General features: G+C 34.7%; 1 protein-coding gene across 1 annotated transcript in view; it reads left to right on the plus strand.

Annotated features, from left to right (window-relative positions):
- Positions 1–27,214, plus strand: part of LOC124636821 (chondroitin sulfate synthase 1) — a 49,565-nt gene that overhangs the window by 13,887 nt on the left and 8,464 nt on the right. Inside the window, exon 2 of the mRNA XM_047172995.1 lies at positions 26,416–26,556. Within this exon, the coding sequence (XP_047028951.1) occupies positions 26,416–26,556 (141 nt within the window). The remainder of the gene's footprint in view (positions 1–26,415; positions 26,557–27,214) is intronic.

Genomic DNA, 27,214 nt, shown 5'->3' on the forward strand with positions numbered 1-27,214 from the left:
ACGGCGAATGTCCTCCGTGGCTCGCTACGTTGCTACTTACATATCTTTGATTCTATAGTTAAGCTTCCTTTATTTTAATGTTATCTTTCTTGAAATATTAATGAGTGTTTTGTGAGTTCAGAGGTTATGAGTCATGTGATAGATTTATTTATAACTCCTCATTTATACAGAGTAATGAATTTGATAACTATAAATATGGAGTGAAACAAATTCAAAGTTCTTGGAAATTAGGAGTTTACATTACTGACTGAAATCTGGATTTGAATAAAGCTTTTTAAAATTTTGACAATGGAGTTACTTACTATCATTTTGTCTATGAAACGGTATAAACAAATGCAGCTAGACTGAAACAACGTTGTGAGTAAAACGACATTCATTTGTCACGTAGATTACATTTTTACATGAGACCTTTGTTCAATGCGCATGAGTGCGTCTCCTGTGACGTCACACGTCATATTGACGCGAATAGACCACGTCTAGTAGTTCTTGTTGAATAAACATTCGTAGCAAAACGTCGCCACAAAATTATACATGTTTTTTTATTCATTATAACTGCGCTAGAATGTAGGTGTTCGGTATAAAAATACTTTACAATGTAATCTTAGTTGATACAATATGTCATATTTATAATCTAATGACTGTTTTGCCTGATCTTACCTACTCTGCATGATAAGACTGAGTTTCCGTGGATATTTGATATTGAAATCTTTGCCGAATGTTATGAATACTATGTATAAACTCGGTTGGTTGATTCTGTGGTTGAATTTCACCGCTGAAACGATAAACGCATTTTGGTTCGGTAGTGATCGATTCTAAAAAGCACGAGGACAGTTTTAGTGCAAAAAACCACAGCAACAGTGTTACAGATTTTAGAAGCCCTAATTCAGATTTTTTGACACTGATTTTTGAAAGACTTTATAACAGCAAAAAAAAGTATTTTGCAATTACAATGGGTCTACTATCTTATACCTCAACACGACACTATCAGTTCTGTAGAACAGAGCACACAGACGTGACTCACTGGACTGATCGTCGAGTATTATCGGAGGACACTGAACTGACGACACGCCGGATTAAAACCTCACGATTCATTAACGATGATAATTGTTTTGTTGTCTATTTATAAATAGAGCTTGTTGGCTAATCGATCAACTACTTGAAAAGGTGATTTTAACAATGCCTTGTTAAATAGTAGCTGGACAGATAGCGTTACTTTTGCATTTATAATATTCAGTAGATACCTGTAACAGTTATTGATTAAGTATATACCTAGGGCTGCCATCCGTCCGGGTTTCCCCGGATTTGTCCTCGTTTGGAGGCCGTCCGGGGGCCGTCCGGGCGGGGTTTCAAGAAGTGTCCGGGGAAAACCCGGACACGTTTCATGTAAGGAAGCATATCATTGAATTTGAGTATGTGTTAATAGTTAAGGGATTACAAATTAGGTTCGGGGGCAAAATGCGATTTACGCCAAATGTCCGGGTTTTTTAAATGTTTGTCCGGGTTTGGCGAAATTCGAGATGGCAGCCCTATATATACCTAAATCAATAAGGCGTTTCGTTCTTTATATAATGCCATAGCTGCCCTGCACTATAGTCAATAAAATACACAAGTAGTTAAGTATATGCAGAGTTATTGGTTTTTATTTTCAGAAAGTATTTACGTATAAAAATACATAGACCGGTGTATTTTTATGGTTTTGGCAAGTGCATCTATTTTCCGACTTGTTGAAATGTAACCAATTTTTATGAACTGTATGCAAAGTGAAACGAAGTAGGTGTTAGAAAAATGTTCATAAAATCGGAGTGCGAATACAGTTGTTTCATAAAAGTCTACATCTGATATTACGAGCCATGCTATTTCAGTCATAGCTAGCTTTGTTAAAAGTGTGTGTTTGGCACAATTTTGTGAAATATGTCTATTATTTCAGTACTTAACGAAATAAGTAAGTAGGCACGTATCTCATTGATTTTAATGATGTAATGATTTTAATTGTAATTTAAAACTTTTACTAAGTATACATATATGTATTTTAATTCAAGATTTACAAATGTTTTCTTAAATAAGTTTCTGAAAAGTATTTCAGTGTAGGGTCTTTTACACCACGTTTACGTAATACAAGGTGTTGATTTGCATTTGTGCCATAGTTCAGGAGGAGGACATAAAATACGTAAATAATCGATTGGAATTACAGTAGACGGGAAATAGCTAATATGCACTGCTTTTTTTGGCATTGTAATGTCGTAGTATTTCAGAAGTAATCAAATTTTATGAATGAAATTTATGAATAATCGTTGCGTATTCTTTGTGTTTGCGTTTGTGTGAGTGCGCAGCACGGTTTTAAGGCCTGTAACATACGCGCCAAGTTTAAATACGGCTAGATGACAGTTTTCGGAATTCGGAAAAAAAAAAAATTACGTACCAATTTTTTTGTTGTTTTGCGTCGAGAATCATTAGCATAATTACGTCCTTGACTATGGCACGGATGCAAATCAACAGCTTGTAGAAATAATTTTAAAGTATCGTGCAGAATAAGGTAAACACAGTAGGTAGGTATACCGAGTTACACACACATACAAAGTTATTTGTGCAGCGGATTGGAGTGACAATGACTGGGTCACGATTTTACTGGACAACTTGCAAGTAATTGTCACTTTGAGTGTTTGTCACAATTAATTAGACAAATACAGGAGACTTGGGAAATCTGAAATGCATTTTGAAACCAAACCCCAACTTAAAAAAAATCTTTATAACCTCCCCACTCAGAGACATTTAATGGTTACTTAAGCCATTCCTTAGTGAAGGATTTGTATGTCATTCCGTCACTAAGGAGTGACTTAAGTAATCATTAAATGAGACCTCCCCACTCAGAGATGAGTGGGGAGGTAAAAGTTTTTTTATCATAATATACCTACCTTTTGTATGTAAATCGGCTTAAATAAACAGGAATTACAAATTGAGACAATCAATGTCAGCGGTAGTAAAGACGCCAGCAAAAACTAAATCAATAAATAATTTATGAAAATATTATAAAAACGTAACCTGTTCCCCGTCGCGAATGGCGGGGAACAAGTCTCGCTTTTTTTGCAATAAATTGGTAACTGCTTTTGATTTTATACGCGTGTTAAAAAAGATACTTACGCTGTTACAGCGATTTATTCTTTGACGTGCCGGCAAAACCTTTTTTCATTTAGGTAAGGTCTTATAGCTTTATTAAAACTAAGACTTCGTCTCATTATAAATAGTTATACTTAGGTAAGCATAATAAAATTTGCTATTTTAGGTTTAAGTAGATTTAATATTACATTACGCGATTAGTAAACTTGTAGGTAACTTGTGTTGTTTTTTCTAAATTCGCTAATAGTAAGGGTCCTTCAGATCTATTCAATGTATTTTTAAACCCTGATAAAAATAATAAACAGGTATTGCGATGGCCTTAAGCTAAAAACATTATGCAATAAATTATCTACTTATATGCAAAATGCACTTGTAAAGACTACATTCGCTGACCACGTAACTATAACAACCTGCATTTTTTGCATGTCATGTAAATATTAATATTAATATAGACATCATTTATGAAGCAGTAAATAATAATATTTTTTATAATATTATGTGACAACTGACACAGAGAAGCTAGAGAAGCGAAACTCATATGTATGACAGGAAACATAAAAATACAGTGAACATATTTCACTATTTTCACAATAAATGCTCGAGCTGTACCTATAATCCCACCCAAAACAAAAATGTGAAAGACTGCCAAGTTCGATAATATGGGAATGCTTCGCCTATAAAAGAAGTGAGATCTGAATAAGTACCAAGTTCCATACACATACCTCAGTTAAAAATAGTTACTTTTTAATGATGTTACTTGGAAAGTTTTCATACACCTTGTTATAAACCTACTAAACGCAATGAATCAAGTATTTAATTTTCTATTAAAACTTGCCAAGTAACATCATTAAAAAGTAACTATTTTTAACTGAGGTATGTGTATGGAACTTGGTACTTATTCAGATCTCACTTCTTTTATAGGCGAAGCATTCCCATATTATCGAACTTGGCAGTCTTTCACATTTTTGTTTTGGGTGGGATTTCATTTATTTTTGTAAGGTTGTTTATTTTATTTTTTTCTTATGATGAAGTTAGTTAAAGGAATGTCTCATTTATACTATCTTTTAGATTTTTTAATATGCACTATGTTTCTTACAAAGAAATGAACTAGATTAACTAAATATACTAGATTTACCAACTGACTGACATGACATGTTATCATATATTATGTTCGTGGATCAAAGTTACACATTCGTTATTTTTCGAAAGTGATTCACACTTGGCCGTTTTCAGATTTTTATTTTACTTCTAACTACACTATTTTACTTCTAACTAAACTAAATACAAACCATTCGAAGATATATTATATAAATATAGATAAATTTAGTTCGTTTTAGTTCCTTAGGGGTATAAATTTACACCGGGTATAAAACACCTTCATTATTTTGAAACCGACTCACACATGGCCATTTTCAGATTTTTCCCTTTACCTTGACATAAAGACCTACCTCCATGCCAATTTTCAAGTCAATACGACCATTGGAAGTGGTCTAGGTTTTTGATGAGTGAGTCAGTGAATCAGTCAGTCAGTGAGTGTATAGTAAAAATAGCGATTTTCTGACGTCAATATCTCAAGACCTACAATAGGTATATTAATGAAATTTTGTATTTTAGATAAGTGAGGGGGTCTCAATAGATACTAGAAATTTGATATGCGTAAATAAAATAGATTTTGAGTTACAGGGGGGTCGAATTTGGCCCGAAATGGTTCGTGTAATATAACCCACGGCCGGTGTGTCGCTTTTTTTGCTCGAACTTGGCGGACACACTGCCGTGTGTCTAGATATTACCTCCCCTCTAAATGGATAAAATGTACCCATAGTACATTAGTTTTAAGAAAATGTATGCACAAGTTTCAGCATGGACGGGTAACATACATACACTGAGCCATACGTTCTTACTTTCGCATTTATAATATTCAGTAGTATGAGTTGAGTTCTTCATTTACTCGATAATCCATGACAATAAATGAATATACTCGTAGCACACCGCCTTTGAAGCTTTTAAATGATTATTAAACATTTTTATAGCTCCATAATATTATGCGATAATAAATAATATAATATCCAAATACCTCGCTTACGTCTGAATATTACTGTTCTATTTCTAGGCCAGTGCTGCAGGTATGTGCAAACAGTTATTATTGTTAATTAATATGTTTTGAATATCAGCAACTATTCCAGTGCACCATGTTACTAGGGCTCTTTGTTTTTAAACGGTTTTATTTTTTGTTTCATCATTCAAAGTTATCAACATTACATAACATTGAACGTGGTGGTTAATTTTTATTCAACTTATGAAGGATGATTCGATATACATATACTTATTTGCAAAGTTATTTATCATTATAAAATCACTTCATATTTCTTTTTTCCATTCTACGTAGATCGAAAACACAGATAAAATTTTCGTATCGAAAATGCAAGTGTAAGAGATGGTATCAGTGAAACATCCCATTATTATAAATTGAATCGACCTGTTTTCGTCCAATAAGTTGAATACAATGGAAATGTGTTTTTCACCCAAAAATAATGAAATAATGAGAAATTATGGTACCTAGGTATATCTTCTCAGCAGTGCATAGCACCGTTTTTCTGAAGTTAGTCATTTGACTTCTTGTTCTGATTTTTACAAGATTCGATAGAATTTGGTAGAAGTTGACTATAAGTAACTTTGATAGACGATGTCTTGGTCAGAAGTTAGTATTTAACGCTAATCTTTTAAAATAAATGACCATCACGCTACGACTATTTTCTTCACATTTGCAGCCTTGAGCTATCACTAAATGCATGTTTTAGAAACAACACAAGTTCAGTTAAGTGAGGTAAAATTACAGAGACGGTAACGAGCGCCGAGTATGTTAAGATTTCGAAACTGAGCTAGTGAAGAGAAAGATAATAACTGGTCACTCTTAATTAACTCCAGTAATATGCGTGTTAATCGCTAATTAGTACTAGAATAAGTGCAGACTGACGACATGTTCTTCAAATTAAAGTTTTGCAAAAATATGTGCCTAGTTTATTTAAATAAGGCGAGTACATGCATAGCGTTCATCGTGTCTACTTATATTTACTTAGTATAATTGACATACATTTGGTCCCATCTCATCTCCATCGTGCAAGGTAGATCAGGAAAATAAATAAAAGAGGCCTGTTTTTCATTGACCATAGTTATCTAGTGCTTTAATTTAGTTTTCAATTGTTTTCTTGATTGTTGTCGCCTGGGAACATTTTAGCACTCAAGTACTACTTGGTCAAATATCTCTTAAACGTTTGTGATCTCCCATGACCCCAGATTTGGTCCTCCGTTCCACCCCACCGCGCTCTGACTCAAACTGGGCGCTCTCAACTCCAAACAATTGAGTATTAAGATCTTGAACGTGATTTATGCTTCCTACGTCTAGATTGGCTTACAGTTCAGTATCACTGGCCGAATTGAGGAAAACCTAAATAAAATTATTTTTTCCGGTCTCCTTGTTCTGAACAAAATTATCGTGGAATTCGAAACCAGTGGCATTAATGACAATTACCTAAATGTGCCTGCGGGTTGCGTGGTAGAAATAATTTTCCCTCCATATTATAACAGCGTTACCATCAGTTCGTGAGTAAAAGCCATTGAATCTGTTGTTATCTCACTAATGTGTACTCACACGTACACTCCCCCGCTAGATACTCAAACAAAGATAGATAATGATGATTGACTATTATCTGCCTGAGAATCTGTCAAGACAGTAACAGCGTGTACCATCTCCTAGGTAACTATAATAAGCATGTACTTTGAACCTATATGCAAATCATTGCCCAATCTAGACGACCAGCTTGGTGATACATAAAAATTTATTCGCTCATTAGCAAACTGCAGTAGAACGATTAATTCATTGTTCTTCAATTAGGCGACCATTATGCAAAGGATGAAGAAGTTTGTAAGCATCTACGGATATCCGGCTGTGTCCAAAAGATTAATCAGTATTACAAACTTGTTGCTTGTTTGGTAGACATAAAGACGACGTTGAGAGAATAACCGCGTTACATATGTATGCTAAACATAACGATAATATGTATCTGAAGCATCGGCTAACTGATAAATGATTTATGAGCCGCAGAAAATGATTTATGAGATAGCTCTCATACACATGATTAAATTACCACACTGATTTATAACGTTATAACCATTTCCACTGTTTACGAAACAATATAGTAGTGTCGGCAAAATAAATTAAGCGTAATCTAGATGAATTAGGTGCATTACTCTTATGAAACAGTAATTCTTTAAAATCGTAATATTACAAAATTATTAACGTTACCGTTCTCATTGCTAACGATATCCGATCCAATTTGAATCCAATTCAATTCTAACTTTATTTCCATTTATTGATACGTCTATCGGAAATTGCAAGTATTAACGTTAAAGTAGAACGATGATTTTACGGTCGATCTGTGAATTGAGTTTATAATCAACAATGAACCACGGTACAGTACTTAGTCGAGAACCATGTCAAGATGTCAGATTACAGAAGAGCTTGAAATATCATCAAGATAAATATTCAGTTTTAAATTTCCTAAAGAATTCGTTCCAATGTTAATTGCTACAAACAACATCCTTCAGCATTCCCTCCATATCCTTGCAATTGTTCCAAGTTATCAGTCTGATGTCTGTAGGATAACCAGCACAATGGGCCAACGGCCTCAAACGTAACATTCCACTGGGAAATTGAATAATGATATTCCTTAACGATCTTGTAATCGTAACCGTGACGTCTCCGTTTATCGTAACGTATACTTATGTCACTTTGTCATACCTTCCGTTTCTTATGACGATTTCAATGTCAATAAGCGTGAACTCTTTTGATTTCATATTCGCTTTTTTGGTTGCTCCGTCTTTTTTATTTACTCTTTGTTGCGGTAATATCCATTTCATTGAATTCATCTCCATTACTAACTAATGATACATTTGAAAATCTGATTATGACATCTGTACCTATATTAAAAAAGACCAGTAATATGTTTCCTGTTTTTTGTCTGGGCGTTGTTTCAAGATCATCAGCAATAATTATAAGTATCCCAATTTCCAGGAGTTATGACCGCCAGTATATGCGGTGAACATTAGATTTGTTCGTCGGCTAACCGCAACAGATCAACGTCCTTAGCGTCTGTCGTAACGTGATTCAGGCGATATCTTACACGGCTATGCTATCTTGTGTAATTGCTGCTATCTGGGAATAAAGGAGTTGTAAGATTAGCATGAAATATTTCGCGAAGACAATCGATGTATTGAAAGTTTCGCGTAAATACGTGAGGAAGATTAACAACATTGTCGTATTAACTCACAGATATTACTCTTTATGTATTATAAAGGGGAACGTTTGTTACTTTTTAGTGTTGACTCCATTCGTAGTGTTTAGCGTTATAGGTAGGCTATTTTTAATCCGGATATGGGATGTAGTTCCCTCAGGAAACTGGTCGATAAGGAAAATGTCTAATAATGGCAGCCGGAAACATCATGAAAAATACCCAATTAAGAATTAAAAGCTTTTTGAAATGTAAATTTTAACTTTAGAATTTGCAACCTTATATACTATAGTTCTACCGACGTTCTACAATTAGATGCAGCTAAGTCCAGGAACTAATTAGTCACACTATTAATAAAGGATCATCCTCATTATAAGCCTGTGAGTGATTCAGAGCATGTTTTAGCTAGCACAATAGATCAACGGCCTCAGTAGTCGAGTCTGTCGAAACGTGGCGCGATCGAGGTGTAGTTTTACATCGAGTATGCAATCGAGTCGAATCGCTGTGTTACATATTGTTGACTGATGGCTTTGTGGACTAAACAGGTGTGTCTGCTTCTGTAGGCGATTTGCAGTGACATGATTTTAGCGTGTTCTAGATTTGTGGGACAAATATTTGTTTGTGGAAGACAATATTTTTGTGTTATGAAATCCACGCTGATAATAATACCACTAAAACAAGTACAGACCACTTAACAGCTGCTTCAAATAAAGAAGAGCAACAACAAAAAGCCAATGATAATTTCATTTTCATTGACTCACTAACTCACAAACACAGCGATAACATAAATAACGCATATGTCTCAACAAGATCACAGCTTCATTTCTCAAACCATTCTCACGATGTATTGTAGTCTCCACAACTGGTTGTTGGCTACAATGGCTGAGAACGCACATGGACTTAAGTGGCATTGTTCGAAAGTGCCTTTTAAAGCTTTGTGGGGCACACCTGATAATAAACATGTTAGACTTGAAAATTATAGGATAAGGACACGGAGTTTGTTGACAAATAAATAAAGTTCGGAATTGGCCCAAGATTTTGGAAATTTTATGGAGAGTTAGATTTGAATGTAGATCAGTGAAAATGGAGAAGTAGATCTAGATTATTGAAAATTATGCTAATATTTATATGTAGGTATAGAATTTCACATAATACCGCGTCGTTTTGTGGCTTTTTGTAAAATGTTGCATTGCAACAACAGAAATTTGAGCTTACTTAATCAAACGCTAGCGATGAATCATTTACTGCATTTTTATGAAACATTGTTTACCTGTAATGACTACATGAATTATCACATAAATTATATTATTATTTATTTTCAAGTCTTAACCATGAGTTTACGATTCATAAAGATCAGGCACGTTCTATCTAGTTGGTATTCGTATAAAAGGACCAAGTTTCACAAGGGGTTTCGAATTCCTTCGAGAGTATTCTATTTATAGTGGCATAGAATGTTAATCGGTATTGCTATGGTTATATTACTTCTACGTTCTTAGTACTCTTTTGTTGTGTACCTTGCGGCATTCCTTTAACATAACATCTACTCAATCCTGATTGTTGATTTTTTGTATATACTTATCATAATAACAGTATGGTGTCTATGTAAGGAATATCACTCACTGAACAGATATACATAGAACCAAATATCAATTTATTATATTCCACTTTATATTAGATGTCATCATTTCCTTAACTAGGCTGAATATTTAGCACGTGGCCAACACTACTGCAAGTGTCCAAAGAAGCAAATCAGCTAAAAAATATTACATAATTAGAAATAGGTACTTAGAATTACCCCTTAGCCAGCACATTGCATCATTTCGCAGACGACATTTATTTTCTATTGTTCGCAAACATATTCCTTGCGTCACTTGATAATGAATTGGCTGTAACTCCTTATACTAATGTCACGTTGACGCTTACCAGTCGACAGGTCTTCTTACACTAGTTATGCTCAAAATTTAAAGGATTAACCAGTGAATCCTGAATCTCGGTTAGAAGATTGTGTAGTCTAGAAGGAAGCAGGATATTTTGTAATAACTTTGTTGCAAGGTGGGTTTGTGTCAGAAAATGATAAAAAGATTTTTGTAAACCTACTACTAGGTTCCACCTTATTTAGGTTTATTGAATGCTACTTTAAGCATTTACTTTAAAGACAAAGACACATCAATCGTTCGCTTAAGGTGTTTCTTCTCTTTAGAAGCAAAATGTCTAGTTAAATTCTGCTATATTTATTAAGGATTCGTTACATCTTTAAGAATAAGTGCATCACCGAGATTGCACATATGACCAGAATGCAGCCAAACAATTGTCGGCGCAGTTACCAACTTGATTTAAACAGCACGTCACATATTTTATTCCCGAAGGCCTTTTCAATAATTGGCCATATAAACACCAAATAAATTGTAATGCGGTTCGATGATTGTTCCTAATAAGAGACCTACATTGCTAAATATTTGCAACAATATAGATTGCCCGGTATATATCGACATTTCAGAAATGGCGCAAGTTGACATGTCAACTGATGTTGGTTCCGGATTTCCTGTAGACCAAGAAAATATGGACTTTCTATAAATGTTAATGAAGATGTGCAATTATTATTGTTACATTTCCCACGGCGATATTGGAATGTATTGATTGATGTTTTTTAATCATATTATACCATTTGTGATCATTTATTATGCATTAGATTTCACTTTTTATTACCGCAGTCGCAAACCATTTACACTCTTTCATAGTGCAAAGAAGCATTAAATTGATGAAGAAGAACTTTAATTACTGGTTTTTATTACAATTGACGCTAGTAAATTTCAAGTGCATTTTTTATCGGTGCACATTAAATAACGCTAAAGGGCAGGTTATGTCTTAATTGCAATTAAAGTCGGACAACTCAACTCCTTACTCCGAACTTATAAACGATGTTTATGTTCAAGTGAAACATGAAGGTCATTTTCATATGACACACATAAAAAATGAAATTGACCCTCGGGACCAGGATGATAAAGGACCATAAAATTTCAATTACCACCCACCTTCCTGCTTAAAAAAGAAGGATGAACAGAAGTATCTCAAAGTAAGGATGGAACGCACTGGCCAGAAAACTGACGCGATTATTTGTCATCATCATGTCAGGAATTCGTTTTCACGGTAAAATTGATTGAGGATAATGAAAATTGCCATGGTCATAGATTTTAATGTGGGAAAGTGTAAGTGGTAAAAATCTTAGGACTTAAAAATTTACGACATGAAGGAATCTGCCGCAGCCAGGTACCTAAACCTTTCAGTGCGTTTGCATTATTAATTTAAATATCCCGTGCAATGTCCTGTTTGCGTGCACCCAGAAAAACACAGTTTATGTCCATTCTTCGCCATAATAAGTACTTTACGGTTTGCTGAGCAAAAAGTTAATAACATACACTCTTTATAATAATTCCGGTGTCCAGCCTTTGGCGCCAAAAAAAGACTTGAAGTTAGCTCCTGCAGCGTCATGGGAGTTTACTGCAGGGGTCAATGAACCTATTATTATGATATTTTTATTTAAACAGTTTTAAATTAATGCTTTCTGGACATAATTGACCATTTATAAGGCGATTTGTCAATGTGCGCTAATGTGTACGGAGTTCGAAATATGAATGCGTTAAATCTTTTCTCTTATTACGGCAGTTAATTAAGTTGGTGAGTAATAATGATATATGTATGTATGATTCAACATCATATTAAGAAGACATAATGATGAAGTAAGATTAAGCATCAAATTGGTACATCACAAAATTGAGAACATTATAGTAGCAGTGGTCTACCAGTCTCTGATAGTTTATTGGTCTAGTTTCCAGTCATTCAATTTAATTGGTCAACTAAAAAAACTGGAAGTCGATCCATTATAATTAAAAGAATAGCCTAGAATTTGTGTAAGTACATCCTGCTCTTAGTGGAATTAATTTGAATTCGAGTATCATTATTTTCATCTTCACATTTCTCTGACGTTTTCTGAGCCTTATTGCCAGTTCATTAAGAAATAAATAAAAAACAAGGGTGATTATTTATTGTATTATTTTGAAGTGAAACTGCACTTTTAAGTAAGTGTAAATCAGGATAGCTGATGCACCGGTCATCGTATCTTTCCTCAAGAAAAGGCAATTCCGACTTATAATGGCAGCACCGGCATCACCCACCTCCGGGCCAATGACCGCTGCCAATCAAGTTTGCCAAATATACTGCCAGAGAGCTACTATACTCTTTGGAGAGCTACTTGCGCGATTCAAAAATCGAAAGTGTTGTCTTTTTTATTGCATTTTATGGCATCTTAAGAATAACGATGACTATTTCAATAAATACTTTTTAGTTGCATTTTATTGGCAACCTTGAATCATTGAGTTGTAATGTAAGTTCGTTGAAAAGCGATGAGGAAAATATCAATGCGAAATGTTTTATCACATTTTGCACATGCTATTGTTGAATTCAACCGCGTATTAACGTTTAATTAATGTAAAACTAACAGCTGGCAACAATCTGAAACTCGGTCAATTTCCAGACAATAATCAACTCACTGAGATTATCTAGTACGGGACCGGATGGGACAGTACTTAAAAAGGTTTAATTCTACGATCTCTCTATAAAAACATTAAAAAAAAATTATACCAAAGAGATGCAATATGTTGTACCTATTTACTCGGGTACCGTCCCTGAATTAGGTAAAGCTTATTACTTTTAATTAACCACGTTTATTCCGTAATATCTGAGGTCCTTACGTCAGAGTAGAGTACTTAATCTAGCATCTACCTGGATACCAGTCCGGTTTAACATGAGACATTATAAGCTATATGTATAGGTATATTTCTTATATATAAAAAAAAGTCGTGGTGGCCTAGTGGGTAAAGGACCAATCTCTCAAGTATGAGGGCGCGGGTTCGATCCCAGGTCAGGCAAGTACCAATGCAACTTTTCTAAGTCTGTATGTACTTTCTAAGTATATCTTAGACACCATTGGCTGTGTTTCGGATGGCACGTTAAACTGTAGGTCCCGGCTGTCATTGAACATCCTTGGCAGTCGTTACGGGTAGTCAGAAGCCAGTAAGTCTGACACCAGTCTAACCAAGGGGTATCGGGTTGCCCGGGTAACTGGGTTGAGGAGGTCAGATAGGCAGTCGCTTCTTGTAAAGCACTGGTACTCAGCTGAATCCGGTTAGACTGGAAGCCGACCCCAACATGATTGGGAAAAAGGCTCGGAGGATGATGTATAGGTATATTTCTTCTTAAACTCTCCCAAGAGAATCCAACATAAGTTAGAATATTTTATTTATTTCCATATCGACTGCGAACCTTGAAATAATTAGCGATGGTAAAAAAATATTTTTTATGCACATATTTTTAATGATCAATAAGTAGATACTGCTAGACGGTATAATCTCCTGATAAAATCTAGCAGACAGGTCTAAAATGAATACAAACTGCATTTACCATTTTCCTAATGTTTCTTACGAACTTAGCCCGCATATCACTGTCATGCGAGCTACTGGGTGCATTCCATCACCAGATCAGGTTTCGTATAAAAATATTTTGCTCAAAGCTCCCTTTTCATAAGGCCATCAACCCGCAAATTGAAAAAGGACTAAGATTTTGATCGCTCGTGTACCATATAACGACCAATTACTGGAGGGTAGTAATTTTGAGGTACCAGGGGATCATAAAAAAGAGGGGCCATGTTTGTCGGCACCAATTCCGCGAATTAGAGACAGTTGAGACTTTAATCAATGTGCATGTGTTATGGATCATACAGACAACATAATGTGTGACGCACATTGCTTGGTATCGATGAAGGATTCTGGGTTTTTTGAGCTGCATTTCAAACAGTTTGGTTTTACCGTAATATTCATATTTTAGAAGGCGTAGTTAGTCGATATTAATCTAAATAGATGGCATAATGAATTGAGCTGTCAAAAATATAGATAATTGAAACGAATGAGTGATTGTACAGGGACAAACATGTGCTGGTACATTGGCCTCAACTGTCGAGGTGTAAAGTTTTTATAAAGTCTTAGCTACCGTAATGTTGACTACATACTTAATTACCATACTTATACACAAGTATCTCTTGGTTTGTTTCAAACAAAAATGATTACCGTTACGAGTCCCCTTTACCGGTGGCTGTACAGCGGCTAAATATTACGGCAAACAACTAAACTGCCTTGAGGATGCCTAGCTGTACTTGAGAGTTTCTCTAACTATAGTTCAAGTGTATCTAAAACTAATATTGGAAATACTTCCTTAACCCGCTTAATACCTGGTAAACGTTATCAGACACACGTATTGTTATCCTCACCGCACCGAATTTCAGTTACGGTAGTCAAGACAAGGGCACTCCGTGGCTAATAAAATTGCACAAGAGTATGCGCAGACATTGAGTATCCACACCATTATCGATATAAAAGAATTCCGAAGGTTTTTGCTGCCACCGAAATTCGCTAGCTTAGAAGGTAGACAAAAATCGATAAAAAAAGCTAACAGTATTTTCAGGCACGTTGCTACGATCGTGTCGTCTCGTAAACCAGCAGACAAACAGACGAGTCAATGAGCTCCAAATAATACAATTAATGTACGATGAGATGTGACTGAGTTTTTCTGGCTGTACAAAAAGTGATGATAAAATCCGGTAGTATCCGCAGTTGGTACTATTAATAGATAACATATTAACTTAACGTTCTTCGAGATCGATATATTCATGGTTCAATAACATCTGATCGTTAAGTTAGTTTTCTCTGAAGGATTACGTCTAGAATTTCCCTCCATATTCGGTGTTTTTATGGGGATAGCTTGTTATAAACCGTGCTTAAATCCAGACTCCAGGAAACTCTCTCTCATACTACTAAGAAACTTCACTCAACATTCTTAGATCTAACTTCTTCTAACATTAAAATCTCAACAAATTCCTTGATACTCAGTTGCTAAATATGTTGTGGTCACGAGACTTAGTTGTGGTAGTTGCATAATTAGATTTTGATTTTGAGAGCATTCAGCTTCTCGGCGACGAAATACCACCAAAAAATAAAGAAACTGCATGATTAAAAGTAAAATTAATAAGAGATGCAGAATTAAATACACCTGTTTAAACATACTTACCGGTTTGAAGGATTTTTGCAAAAATCAGACTCAATTTTGAGACTAGTTTGAATTGAGACCAATTAATTTTATAAAAAATAGCATTAAATATTTTATTGCATTTTGATGTACAATAACAGCACAGAACCTTAATTAACTTTTATTATCTTAATGAAGCATCTCAGATCGTTCACCGATTGGAAAATAAGTTTTGGTAAATACATATTTTTCTGTAAGTAGACTTAGAGAAATCTATAAATTAGAAACAATGAAAACCTTTCGTTTTTGCAACCCTAGGTTCTACAGAAGTTACAAGGAACATCGGATGAAACTGCTGGCTGATTACAAGATACCTGTAAATCAGCAGATTGGCTTGACTATTTATAAATCATTTTATTTGCGAGAAATATGGTGTTACATTAGATCTTGATATGTGTAAGTTTGCGTACTGAAACATATTTCACCCTTATTAAGGGTATGCAAAATACAAATACTTAAAACTAATCAAAAGCTAATATTTAGTACTAGAGGATATTTAAAACTAAAACAATATATTTAAAATAAGTTAAATTAAAATAGCAATTCTTAAATTACGATAACAAAAGAAGAATAGGAACAGTACGGCGTTTAGTGGGCACCAAAACGACATTTACTTTTGTTGATAATTTGCAAAGATACTTACAACATACACCATTACTGCCAATCGTGGGAGTTATTTAAACGCACACACGTCTTTGCCTATACGAAATTCGTGTCATGGAAACAATTCATTCTAAAAGCCAATTTCTGATCGCCACAAATTGAGTCATAATATTTTAGTATGCAACTGCAATAACTATACATACATGTAAATCTTGCTGCAACTGGTTAAGTGCGTATATAGGGTTGCCACTTGGTGTAACTTGTCACCTGATTTTCTAAGCCCCGCCTCGAGAGTCAAACGAGTTCCTATTCAAGGAGGTTTCTCTGCGCCTGCGCCCACTGTATGCAAACAGAGCCTAGTTGATTATGTAACTGAGCTCCCGAGACCTGGTTTAGCTGAATATTTGAATACATCGAGATTTGTCTAGCTCTCTCAGACGTGATGGATGGGGTGTTGTTAGATAATCTGCTGTAATCCCAGTTTCTATTGCATGTTGAAGGTATTTTGATTAGAAGGATAAAGACCTGCCTACCGTTCGTGCTTATATTATAAATACATACATTGATACAATCAGATTTAAAGAGTTATTTATATTAATGACATATTAAAATTAAATTACCCGAGTAGGTAATACTCATAAGATTGCTTCAAATGAGTCAACAGCAAAGATAAGCCAAGAGATCAAAGTTTTAATTGATTATTATTAATACACATTATCAATAATAGCCGAGCAATTTGCTAGACTGGCTGATGTCTGGATCAAATGTCACTGGTTAATAGAAAACATGTCAATATCTACTTTGTATAGCGGTCGAACAATGACAAATGTTTTGGAGTCAATTGCCTAGTTGTGTCTGAACTTTTTCGACGCTTGCACATTACTTACATACAATTCAATGAGGTGTATTAAAAAAAATACAATATGCACTTCATCTTTAACGAAAAAAAATAAGCACAAATAATAATCGTTTCGCATTTTTTTTCAGATGAATATTTCCATTATTTTTCACAAATATGATTTACAGGTGTTCAAGTAGTTTCATATACCTACCTACATTTTTTTATAAAGTTCGTGTCATGTTTTCTAAGTGTTTTCGATATATTTACAATCATAGTTGGTATCGTCACGTTATTTATGTGTTTAGGTAATGATAATATTTATGCTAGTTCAATTTCCTACTTATATCATAATTAATTGATGTCAATAGATTAATAAAATGGGCTTTTGATGTACCGGAACTATGATGTCATAAAAACTAATTTTGAAGGTAATCCTCATCAGTTATTTACCTATTTATTGACGTAAAATCATCGATATTTTAATGTGATATTGAATGTCTATTAGTTATTGCATAATTTCTCTATTAGATACTATTTAATTGCAATTATTTTATTATTTAAAATAATCTTGCTGTAGATACAAGTTATACGTACCGTGGTACTTGCAAAGTTTTTTACTAATATTTTACAAGTGAATTAATATCAACCACACCTCTTTAGTATCTACTAACAGTATTTAAATCCAATCAAACTAAAGTCCAAAGCAAAATATAAGTGTAGAGAATAATTCTTTGAAATATTTCCCGTCGTGAACTCGTGATCTTCATTCGTTAAACAATGGGGTAAACTGTCTACTTAGCAGTGTTAACTGCCGAGGATTCAGCAGCTTGTGAAGGTAATTTTAGCTCAAATGGTGCAGCCGTACATCGCGGAAGCTTTTCGAAATACTCGTCTTTGAGTGGAATGGGTAAATAGGATCGAAGGGTGTAAGAACCAGGGTTGGGAGTTTGATTTTCAGTTTTAGGTTGGTAGGAATATGGTCTATTTTGGATGAGTAACAATCGTATGCCATAGGTGTGTCGTTCGTAGTGTGTATGGACACGTTGAAATCCAAAAAATATTTAAGGCTCATAGAGTGTGGTCAAACTTGAAAGTATGTTTCAAAATATCATGATGAATTCGTTTAATATTTTTCGTTACATCGGCAGTGGTCAAGAACAAAATGCATAAAGGAGAGAGGTTCGACTGATTTGGTGATATTTTCCGTAATAAGATAAATGTGGTTTTATAAACCACATTTCAGTTAGACTTATCTTGTATTAAGACTTCACGAGTACATACTTGCAGCATAACTTATCTTTGAGATGTTGCCTAGCGCGTATCTAGATTTAGCGAAAAACGTATCATCATTTTCATGGTTTCAGTTAAAAACTGTCCTCTTATTTTCTGCGTTTTAACTACTCACCTTCGTAGTTTATCCGGTCTTCGATTGGTGTGAGTGACCGATTAGTTAATTAATCTCTTACGACTGAAGCAAGTGCCTACTTAGTATAAACACTTAGCGGCACTTACAACCGCTTAACACGTACTTGAAATAATCACTTGAAGAATCTTCGTGTATAAAGATTAGGTGCAGAATAATCTTTTGTTGAAAAGTTCTTTCATCTTTGGGATAGCTGAATGAGTGTACTTTTCTGGATAATGTACTATACTTAGTTACAAAAGGAATTATCAAGACAACTTGAAACTTCAAATTGAAATAGTTACTTCCTTTTCCTAATTTCTTCGAGCACGCGATACCGAATTATGTCAAGATGTCCGTCATCCTTGGCAATCGGGAAGCGAAGACAGTTTCTCCTGGTAAGATTGACGTATCCTTGCGTGTAGTCGCAGGCGCAGGGGGCCAAATGGGTGCTTCCTTTATACCGTTGTTCTTTCATTGCCCACAAATTGCAGACAGCCTAACTAGCGAACGTGAGGTGACCTTCCGACATGCGGGATTTTAAACTGTTCTTAAGGATCTTGTTAAGGATTCTTAAAGGATTGATTTTAGAGCCTTTTTGTATGTGACTTGACAAGTAAAAAAAATGGTTGGTTATATTTAAAACGTGTGACAAAGTGTGGTTCGCTTTGAACGCGAGCTGTTTCCTGAGAATCTTATGACAGAGGTGCATTTGGGTCTTCATCTTCGTCATCTTAGGGTTTTCGCAAAATATACTTTACTTGGGTATACAGTATGAATTATGGCTTTGTTTGCAATGCCAATAACTTTTCGAAAGCATTAGGTACCAAACCCAAAATATCGTATTTTTCATTGTCATCCTTGCATTATTATGAAGTGCTAAGTATATTTAACTTAGCATGATAGAGTGGGTATGATTGTTATTCACTTTTGGTGTGTTCAAAGTTTTTGGTCTTTATTTTAAAACTTGTTTTGTTCATACTTTCACACTGACCGGTTTAGTGTTAAGACTTTGCATAATCTGGTCTGCACTTTGCATTCACAATGTCTTGTGCAAATATATTTTAACAGGTCATTAAACTAATAAAATCAACCTTTTCTCCCAAAAGCCAAGACTTCATGATCAGCTTATATCCATTTACCTTACATAATTATAGACTCCCTTGTTCTAAGAACCTTCGCATGGAAAACCCCAATTACAGATAGCCCATTCTGATGAAACCTTATAAGTTTAATGTCTACAATGCCATAAATTGCTTGTACCTTTCTTAAACAGAACATTTACTCTGCTCTGATATAAATCAATCACGGCAAAGGCATGTGAAATAATTCTTGGATTTTATTACCAGATGACTTAATCTCCCATTGTTTGGGGACATTTGTATTCTTCACATTGCTTGATGCCAAACTTTTCACACGGAAATCTCTTCGTGGTCGTGATAGTTTGCCGTAGGTATTACTTGTATAACACCTGGTATGTTGTGACCTTTAAGTAAGGAATCCTTAATGACTTTCTTGAATTTCAGAATAGGTTTAAAAGGATTTCTTGAGATACTTATTTTTCTTTTCTGCTTTAAGCGTCATTATGAATGTCTTTAAGGTTTGAAGAGAACCTGTGCTGCCTTCTTAATTACATGGTCACCATAAGTATACAATTGGGTCGTACCATGTAATATACATCTTTAGCTTGTTTATTGCAATAACTTATCTGTCGTCCCATCGGGCTATGAGAGTGAAGGAATAGTGAGTGCACCTGTGTCTGCGCAAATGCTTGTGCACTATAAAAGTCCTGCGCAGTTGGCTAATCTCCTTACATGAGAACAGCCGCCGTAGCCGATAATCGGCTAGAAGGACATCTACTTATCTGACAGGAACTTGATCTATATGGAGCCTTAACTTATATGGAGCCAACGACAAAATTCTATTCCTTAATTCTATCTCTCGTAAGTACATCAACAGACAGGTTATTGAAATTCGTAACTTGTAACGATTTGTATTAGCGCCACATTTTGCACACACATACTTATCGATAGATAAGATATGTATTACAGTCAAGGATGTCGGTGATTTGATATAAAATAACTGGCTGATCGAAAACGAAAGGTTTGGAGATAACTGTTAACAACTGAACTATGGCACGAGTTTTATGTAACATGATATTCCGTCATTTACATAATAGCAACTTTAACATATCAATGAGCTGTGATGAATCATCAAGATTTGTTCGTTATTTCATACCTACAGTGAATGTTGAACTATCTATATATTGCTTGGCTAAGATAGAATTTTGACATAACACCCAAACAAGTTATGTCTTTCTTTCTATAGCAATCAAAACCACTGATAGATTTAATATTGGGAATGGCCTTTGGTAGTTAGATAATAATAGATGTATTATCCAGTTTAAACTGAAACAGTCTTCACAAGCAAGTGCTAATTTTGTTGTTTCAGGTATTCTACAATTAACACCCAATTACCTAGTTGTCATCACCCACTAACTCAGTAATGACAGCTGTCTTTGTGACGTCACCGATAGCATAGACAAAAAGAGTGCGCATGCGATCGATTGCAATATAGATCACAGTGATTAGCGCTGTATAAGCGATGCTTTTCAGTTTTATAATATAGTACAGTTCAGTAATATTATCAGAGTAACAAAATATGTATGTATGAATTGCTTTATCTTTTCTATCATGTGGAATATAATATCCTTTTTCCTTTTTTTTCAAATAATTTTTATTCGGTTATTGTTAATGAGATTATTTATGTAGAGGAAAATTGATAAGAAGTGAAATGTAATTTTGCGTTTTTGTGTTTTGAAAATTAGTGCAATAAGTCAAAACAACTATGAAGCCTCCTCAGTGACAACTAGGTAGAAAACAAGTACCTATACATATATACCTGGACATGTCTAATTAAACTTAAACTTAGCTTAGACCACACAAAACTACATGAATAATTCACAGAAGAAGACGATATAACAACAGCAATCGATTCAAAACATAATTTAGCAAAAATGAAATTCTCGAGCACAGGCGAGGCCGGCAGTCGCGACTAGTTTTTGTCCCGGCATTGTGTGCTAATAAGATTGTCAGTCTTTGTCGGCGATTGTAAGGAACCCACTTTCTTTGGGAATAACTGTTTTATTGTCTAGATTTTTTGCGTCTTTAAGCAAGGGGTGTCTAACTTGTGCTAGGTCAAGTTTGGTTATTATATGAAAAAGTGTCAGTTAACAGATGCATCTACTTTTGAAATATTTTACCGAGAACTGAGACATCTTTAGTTAGGCAGCGGATACGAATGATAAACTTAGAGAACTCGGTGGATCTATTCTTGAACCCCTGATACCAGTGACTCCACAAGACAGTAAATGAATTGTTTGATCGAAAACAATTGCTAACTAAGTTCCGTACTCGGCACGTTAGATGTTCAGTAATCCAGTTGACCCATTAATTGCGTTGTGAAGTTCTGCGAATGACTACAATGAACCCTTGATTGCTGTGACATGAGATCAACGACTTCCTTTAACTCAACTAAATAATCAGTGTTTGTGGCACATTCAATTAGATTTGATGATCAATGATCTGAGGACCATTGGGGATACAGAAACTGAAAAACACTTTAGAGATGGATTAAGATGATTACAGTAGTCATAGATAAGCTAAAGCTACAAATGATTCAGTACGATTTTATAATGTTCTCCGGGACCACACGGAGATAACAGAATAACAGTGTTATTCACACAACCCTTTTATTATTTTCATCAAGAGTTACGTGTATCATTAAACTTATTAGAAACTCGTGTTCATCATGTCTGATGCATTTGCTAATAGAATCTCGTGGCGATAAAAACGAGAGAAGTAGTGAAGTTGGCGCACTTTCTCGCGGCGGCCGGCAACCGGTCCTGGCGCCCTATATCTTAGTACACATGCTGAGATATAACTTATAAGATATGACTTTATAACCAGACTGCGAAGGACGAAAATGACTCCTATTCTGTCAAGTTGTAACGAAACAGGTAATAAGTAAATTGGTCGTTGCAATCTGCATATTCCACGTCTTGTCAAAATTTATAGCTAATGATTAGCGAACTGGTGCAAAAAAATCTGACTGATGAGAGCTGAGTTTCATCAGCGAATGTCACGGCCAATGTCTACGTAAATCATAAACTTCCATTGCCAGATCACTTTAAAACCGATAAAGCTATTACCAATACTCAATAAAAGACACCACAATCAAATCCTATCGGTGGACATTTAACAACCGTGTGTGCAGTTTAATGACCCCTTAAACTAACAGAACGGTACACTATCCATCAATTTACTTAATAAAAACTCCTTTATATCCAATAAAATCGTTTGCTGAATGACGCGATTCTGCAAACGTACAGATGTGACCTGATTTGTTTAGGCTGTGAAATTACGAGCATTGTCCTCTTGTGACCTTACTGGTGACTGCGTCTTGTCTGCCCAGAGTGATGGGAGGAATAAAATAAATTGAGTTGTATGTGCATTACAATGAACGTCAGTAGCGTAAGGGTGTCATTAGACAGTCGTCACGAGCGAGATGATACTTCGGAGAGCGTTGCGTACTTTAAGGCTGTTAATCTTGCAGACTAGGTGAAGCTATCATTATGAGCGATAATAACTACCTCCGCAGTATTTCGACGATAAGAAAGCGACATTTTTCCTCAATTGATGCCTCTGCTAGGATTTATAAAGTGATCATTAACATTAGGCTGTCTAACTTTTCATAAACAAATTCATTTGATTCTTAAACTTCCATCCGCGTCACTGGTCGCCAAGTTGCCACTTACAACATCCCAAAATTGCTTCTTATCCTTATCTACATCTAATCGATCTGTTACTGTTATTATCACATTATACTCAGTAAGTGTATAATCAAGAATGTACCGCATTGATACGTATAATTCAATTACTTTAACTGTTAGTTTCTTGTTCTCAGCGCACTTTCGCTCAGCGGTTACAGCGACCTGTTCTAGTTGAACGTCTGCTTGACAACACTTTCCTCCTAGTTTAATTTCTTTATAATCGCCATAAAGAAAATAATCACTAATTGATGTATGTTCCTATTTTGAGATAAATCTAATTAATACACCTTGGGTTTTGGGACTATTTTTCTTAATTTTTTTGGTTTTGGAGCCAATTTATTTAAAACAGAAAGCATAATGACATGACAATATAAGCATCTATTTAGTGAGCAAAAAACCGAGTTCTTTATTGAAGTAGTTGTAGCTTTTTTGTTTCAAGTGTGTATGCGAACATATTTTTTTAGACTTAAAATCCTGAATAACTTGTTTTCTCATTGTAGCATAAATAAATGATGCTACTAATTCAATAGTTTTTATGTCAAGTTATTTAAAATCTTTGATTGTTAAATTAGTTCCTCGACAAGTCTTTAATTGATTTTATACAGACACTTTTAATGTAATCGTAAGTGTGTCACTTGCTAGTTTTTGGTACCGTTATTTTCTGCTAGTGTGGGTGATTAGTTCCGAGCACAATGGTCTATCTTGTCTAGAATGACGCAGCTCTCTCTTGCGCATCCCGCGGGAGGTGACTTACTACCAGTGGCTTACGTGACAGACTCCACGTCCTAATGCCTTGATCTTGGGTCTAAATCGTTTTACTTATTTATATGGTATTACATTTTAGGCTTCTTTGATTTTGCCTGCCTTCATATATCAATTGGTATTGCCTTTGTGTTTTAGCAAAGATGCTTCGAAAACATAATCCGATTAACGCAACAGTAAAGTTTATAGACTAAATAACGTAATGTGAAAAAATCTGGATTACACAACGTTTAAAATTAACGCAGCTTTATCTCCATTCACAACCTCCGCGCAATCAATGGTTTCCAAGTTGTCGGCACCTACTGGAACAAATATCGTCGTAGGAGTGATTTACGCACATACCACGCGATCTAGGCCATAGTATCTTACCTAGACACAAAACAGACTCAGCCATTTTATTACATAATACAACAACGAAAAAGTATTTACTCGACCAGTAATAAATAAAGAGAAAAATGCGTTGACGTAAGAACAAACCAAAGGATTTTACAACCGTTATGTTTGTAAATATTTTGAGCGCTTTGTACATTTACTTTATTTATTTTTTGAGCGGGCAATGAGAGAAATATGCACTGTTCAAAATACAGTGTAAAGTTTTCGCGGTTTTTTGAAATATTTACACTGAGAAGTGGTTTGTCTTGATTTTGTTTTAGTATGCACCCACTGTTGTGCGATTTATGACTGCAGTTTGCAAGTTATCGTGGGCCTTGTCTTAAACTCGTAAATACATTATATCATCTGTTGTTTTACCTGTGAGATAAATATTTTTCAGATACTTAGTAGACAAGCAGGTATTTTTATCTAATTTAATGAAATCTGAAAAGCTGCGTACGGTAATAGAGTAATCATAAATGATTGTTAGTCAGAAGTTGATGACATTGCTGGGAAAAGGCTAGGCAGATGATGTAAAACTCTGTAAAGTTCTGTTGACTGGAGTTGTATGTTCGTATTCGAATTCGTTTATTAAAATGGCGCCAATAATTTTATCTAGATATTCTGACACGAATTTTTTTAGCACTTACCTTATCGCTAGCCGATAATTATGTTTATTTTAATTAATTCGACTATATTTAATGTACTTACTTTTTTCAAAGTATATGTATGTAGTTATATATATTTTGTTATCAATGTTTTATGATTACCTAAATAATTTTTCGCGGTCTGTTTCACAAAAGGTTTTAGGCTTAGATTTTAAATTGATTATGTTAAACAATTTATTATCTGATTTAAAATTTTAATTACTCTGATACCGATCTACAATTACAAGTATTTTAATAAGGAACTGATGAATCTTGGGGAAATTATTGTTCTCCGCAATATTATAAAAAAAATCTAGAATAAAAAAGATTTGGTTTGAATTTGTTTTAAAATGATGTAGATATCTATAAATATTTGTAGTAAATAGGTACGTTAAACAATGCATGCTGGAAAAGAAACCAGGTGTATTGATGAACCCTACTATTATCTAGCTATGTTATTGTGTTCATGAACTATGTACAGGTCACTTGGTCTTTAACCCGTTTCGTTAAACGTGCATCTGATTGAAGCCGATGCGCAGTTTTACATATTTTTACGAATTAGTTGTTTTTTGTACCTAAAATATGTTTTTGTAGTAAAATAGATCAAGAAATATTTAAAATGGTTGAAGGGAAATCAAAATCTGCAATGGTTGATTTGTAATTAGTTCTGTTTACTGACAGACATGGTTAAAACTCATTTTAAATAAAATGAATATAGGTATACCTATATCCTTTATTTACTTACATATATTTACAACTTTAGCAGTATCTCATAAAGTAAACATAGAATCGGTCAGTTTGTACAACGGATTATCTCGAAGAGAAGGCTGTTTGGCGCTAACCTATGCCTGAGGTATTTGACGTTTTCAAGGCCCGTATAAACAATTGCTCGTTTGAATTTAAAATCGAGATTTGTTTTTATTGACAATTATTTTAAGAAAAATTTACAAGCACTGGTACTCGGCTGCATGCGGTTAGACTGGAAGCCGATTCCAACAAATTTGGGAAAAGGCTCGGAAGATGATGATTATTTAGTTTAAGTTACCACATATGTACGTGAATGTTGGTTCACCTGTAATTGGCGACTGTGTAAGCCTTTTACTACTTAAAACCTCTTATTTTGTTAATTTGTACACATAAGCTGTTGGTGTTCCTTTCTTAAATAAATAAATAAAAAATAAATAAAATGATTATATAGCCAAAGATATTTTTCTGTTAGCAGAAATGCTAACAATTTTATTGAAAAATAAAATGTAATTTTAACCCGATACGAAAGTCCGTGATGCCCTCGAAAATATCTTGGTGATGAAATAGGATAACATAATCACGCTGTTATTTTGTTCTGTTAACAGAAGGTCCAAATCTTTAGCTTATACATCAGTCTAACAACCATACTAATGATTCTCCTATGCATTTTCCAGATGCAAACGATTCTGCACCACAACGGCAGCGGCGCGCTGGCATACACAGGCAGGTTGAAGAACAGGGAGGTGCACCGAGCCATCACGCTGCATCCCGTCAAAGATCACCGGCAGATGTACCGGATACACTCTTATTTTAAGGTGAGAGTTTGTTTGGGAAGGCGATTGAACTTGAGAGCAGTCCATGACTTACATAGCTAACACTGGGAAGGAACTTGCTCTAGGCGATGTGAGACTTAAAAAAAAATATAAATAAAATTCATATATTTCAGTCAAAACACATAGAAAATTAAAAAAAAACATATAATAAAGTAATTACCTATTACATAAACATAGAAAGTAGGTACTTTATATAACAACTTAAAAAAGTTACACTGGTACTTGCCTGTCTTGAAATCGAGTTTACTGTAAACATACTCAGATTTAAATAAGTACCTGGGATGGGTAGATAGAATAGTCGTTACACTTAGCTCCTATGGGTTGATTGACATGTGAAAATTCCTTTTACAGTTGTAATCCAAAAATACAGTTGAAAGAAAAAAGATTTTGAATGAAAATGATTCACCTACATGTGATGTACGATGACTCCTGTTTAAAAAAAAAAACAAGAGTAGCCCGATGATTTATTTTAACACATGGACAGTGACTTTAATAGTTTCAGTTCAGAACATATGTTCAGATTTAGTACTACCAAACTTGCTGTGTCCCGCGGTTTTATCCACCCGTAAGTCACCCGGAGTCTGATATCCTCCCTTCCATACTATTTGGATTTAGTATGATTTTTCAGGTTTTATAGGGT

The sequence above is a fragment of the Helicoverpa zea genome, chromosome 15 (genome assembly GCF_022581195.2).
Source record: "Helicoverpa zea isolate HzStark_Cry1AcR chromosome 15, ilHelZeax1.1, whole genome shotgun sequence".
In the NCBI taxonomy this organism is placed as follows: Eukaryota; Metazoa; Arthropoda; class Insecta; order Lepidoptera; family Noctuidae; genus Helicoverpa; species Helicoverpa zea.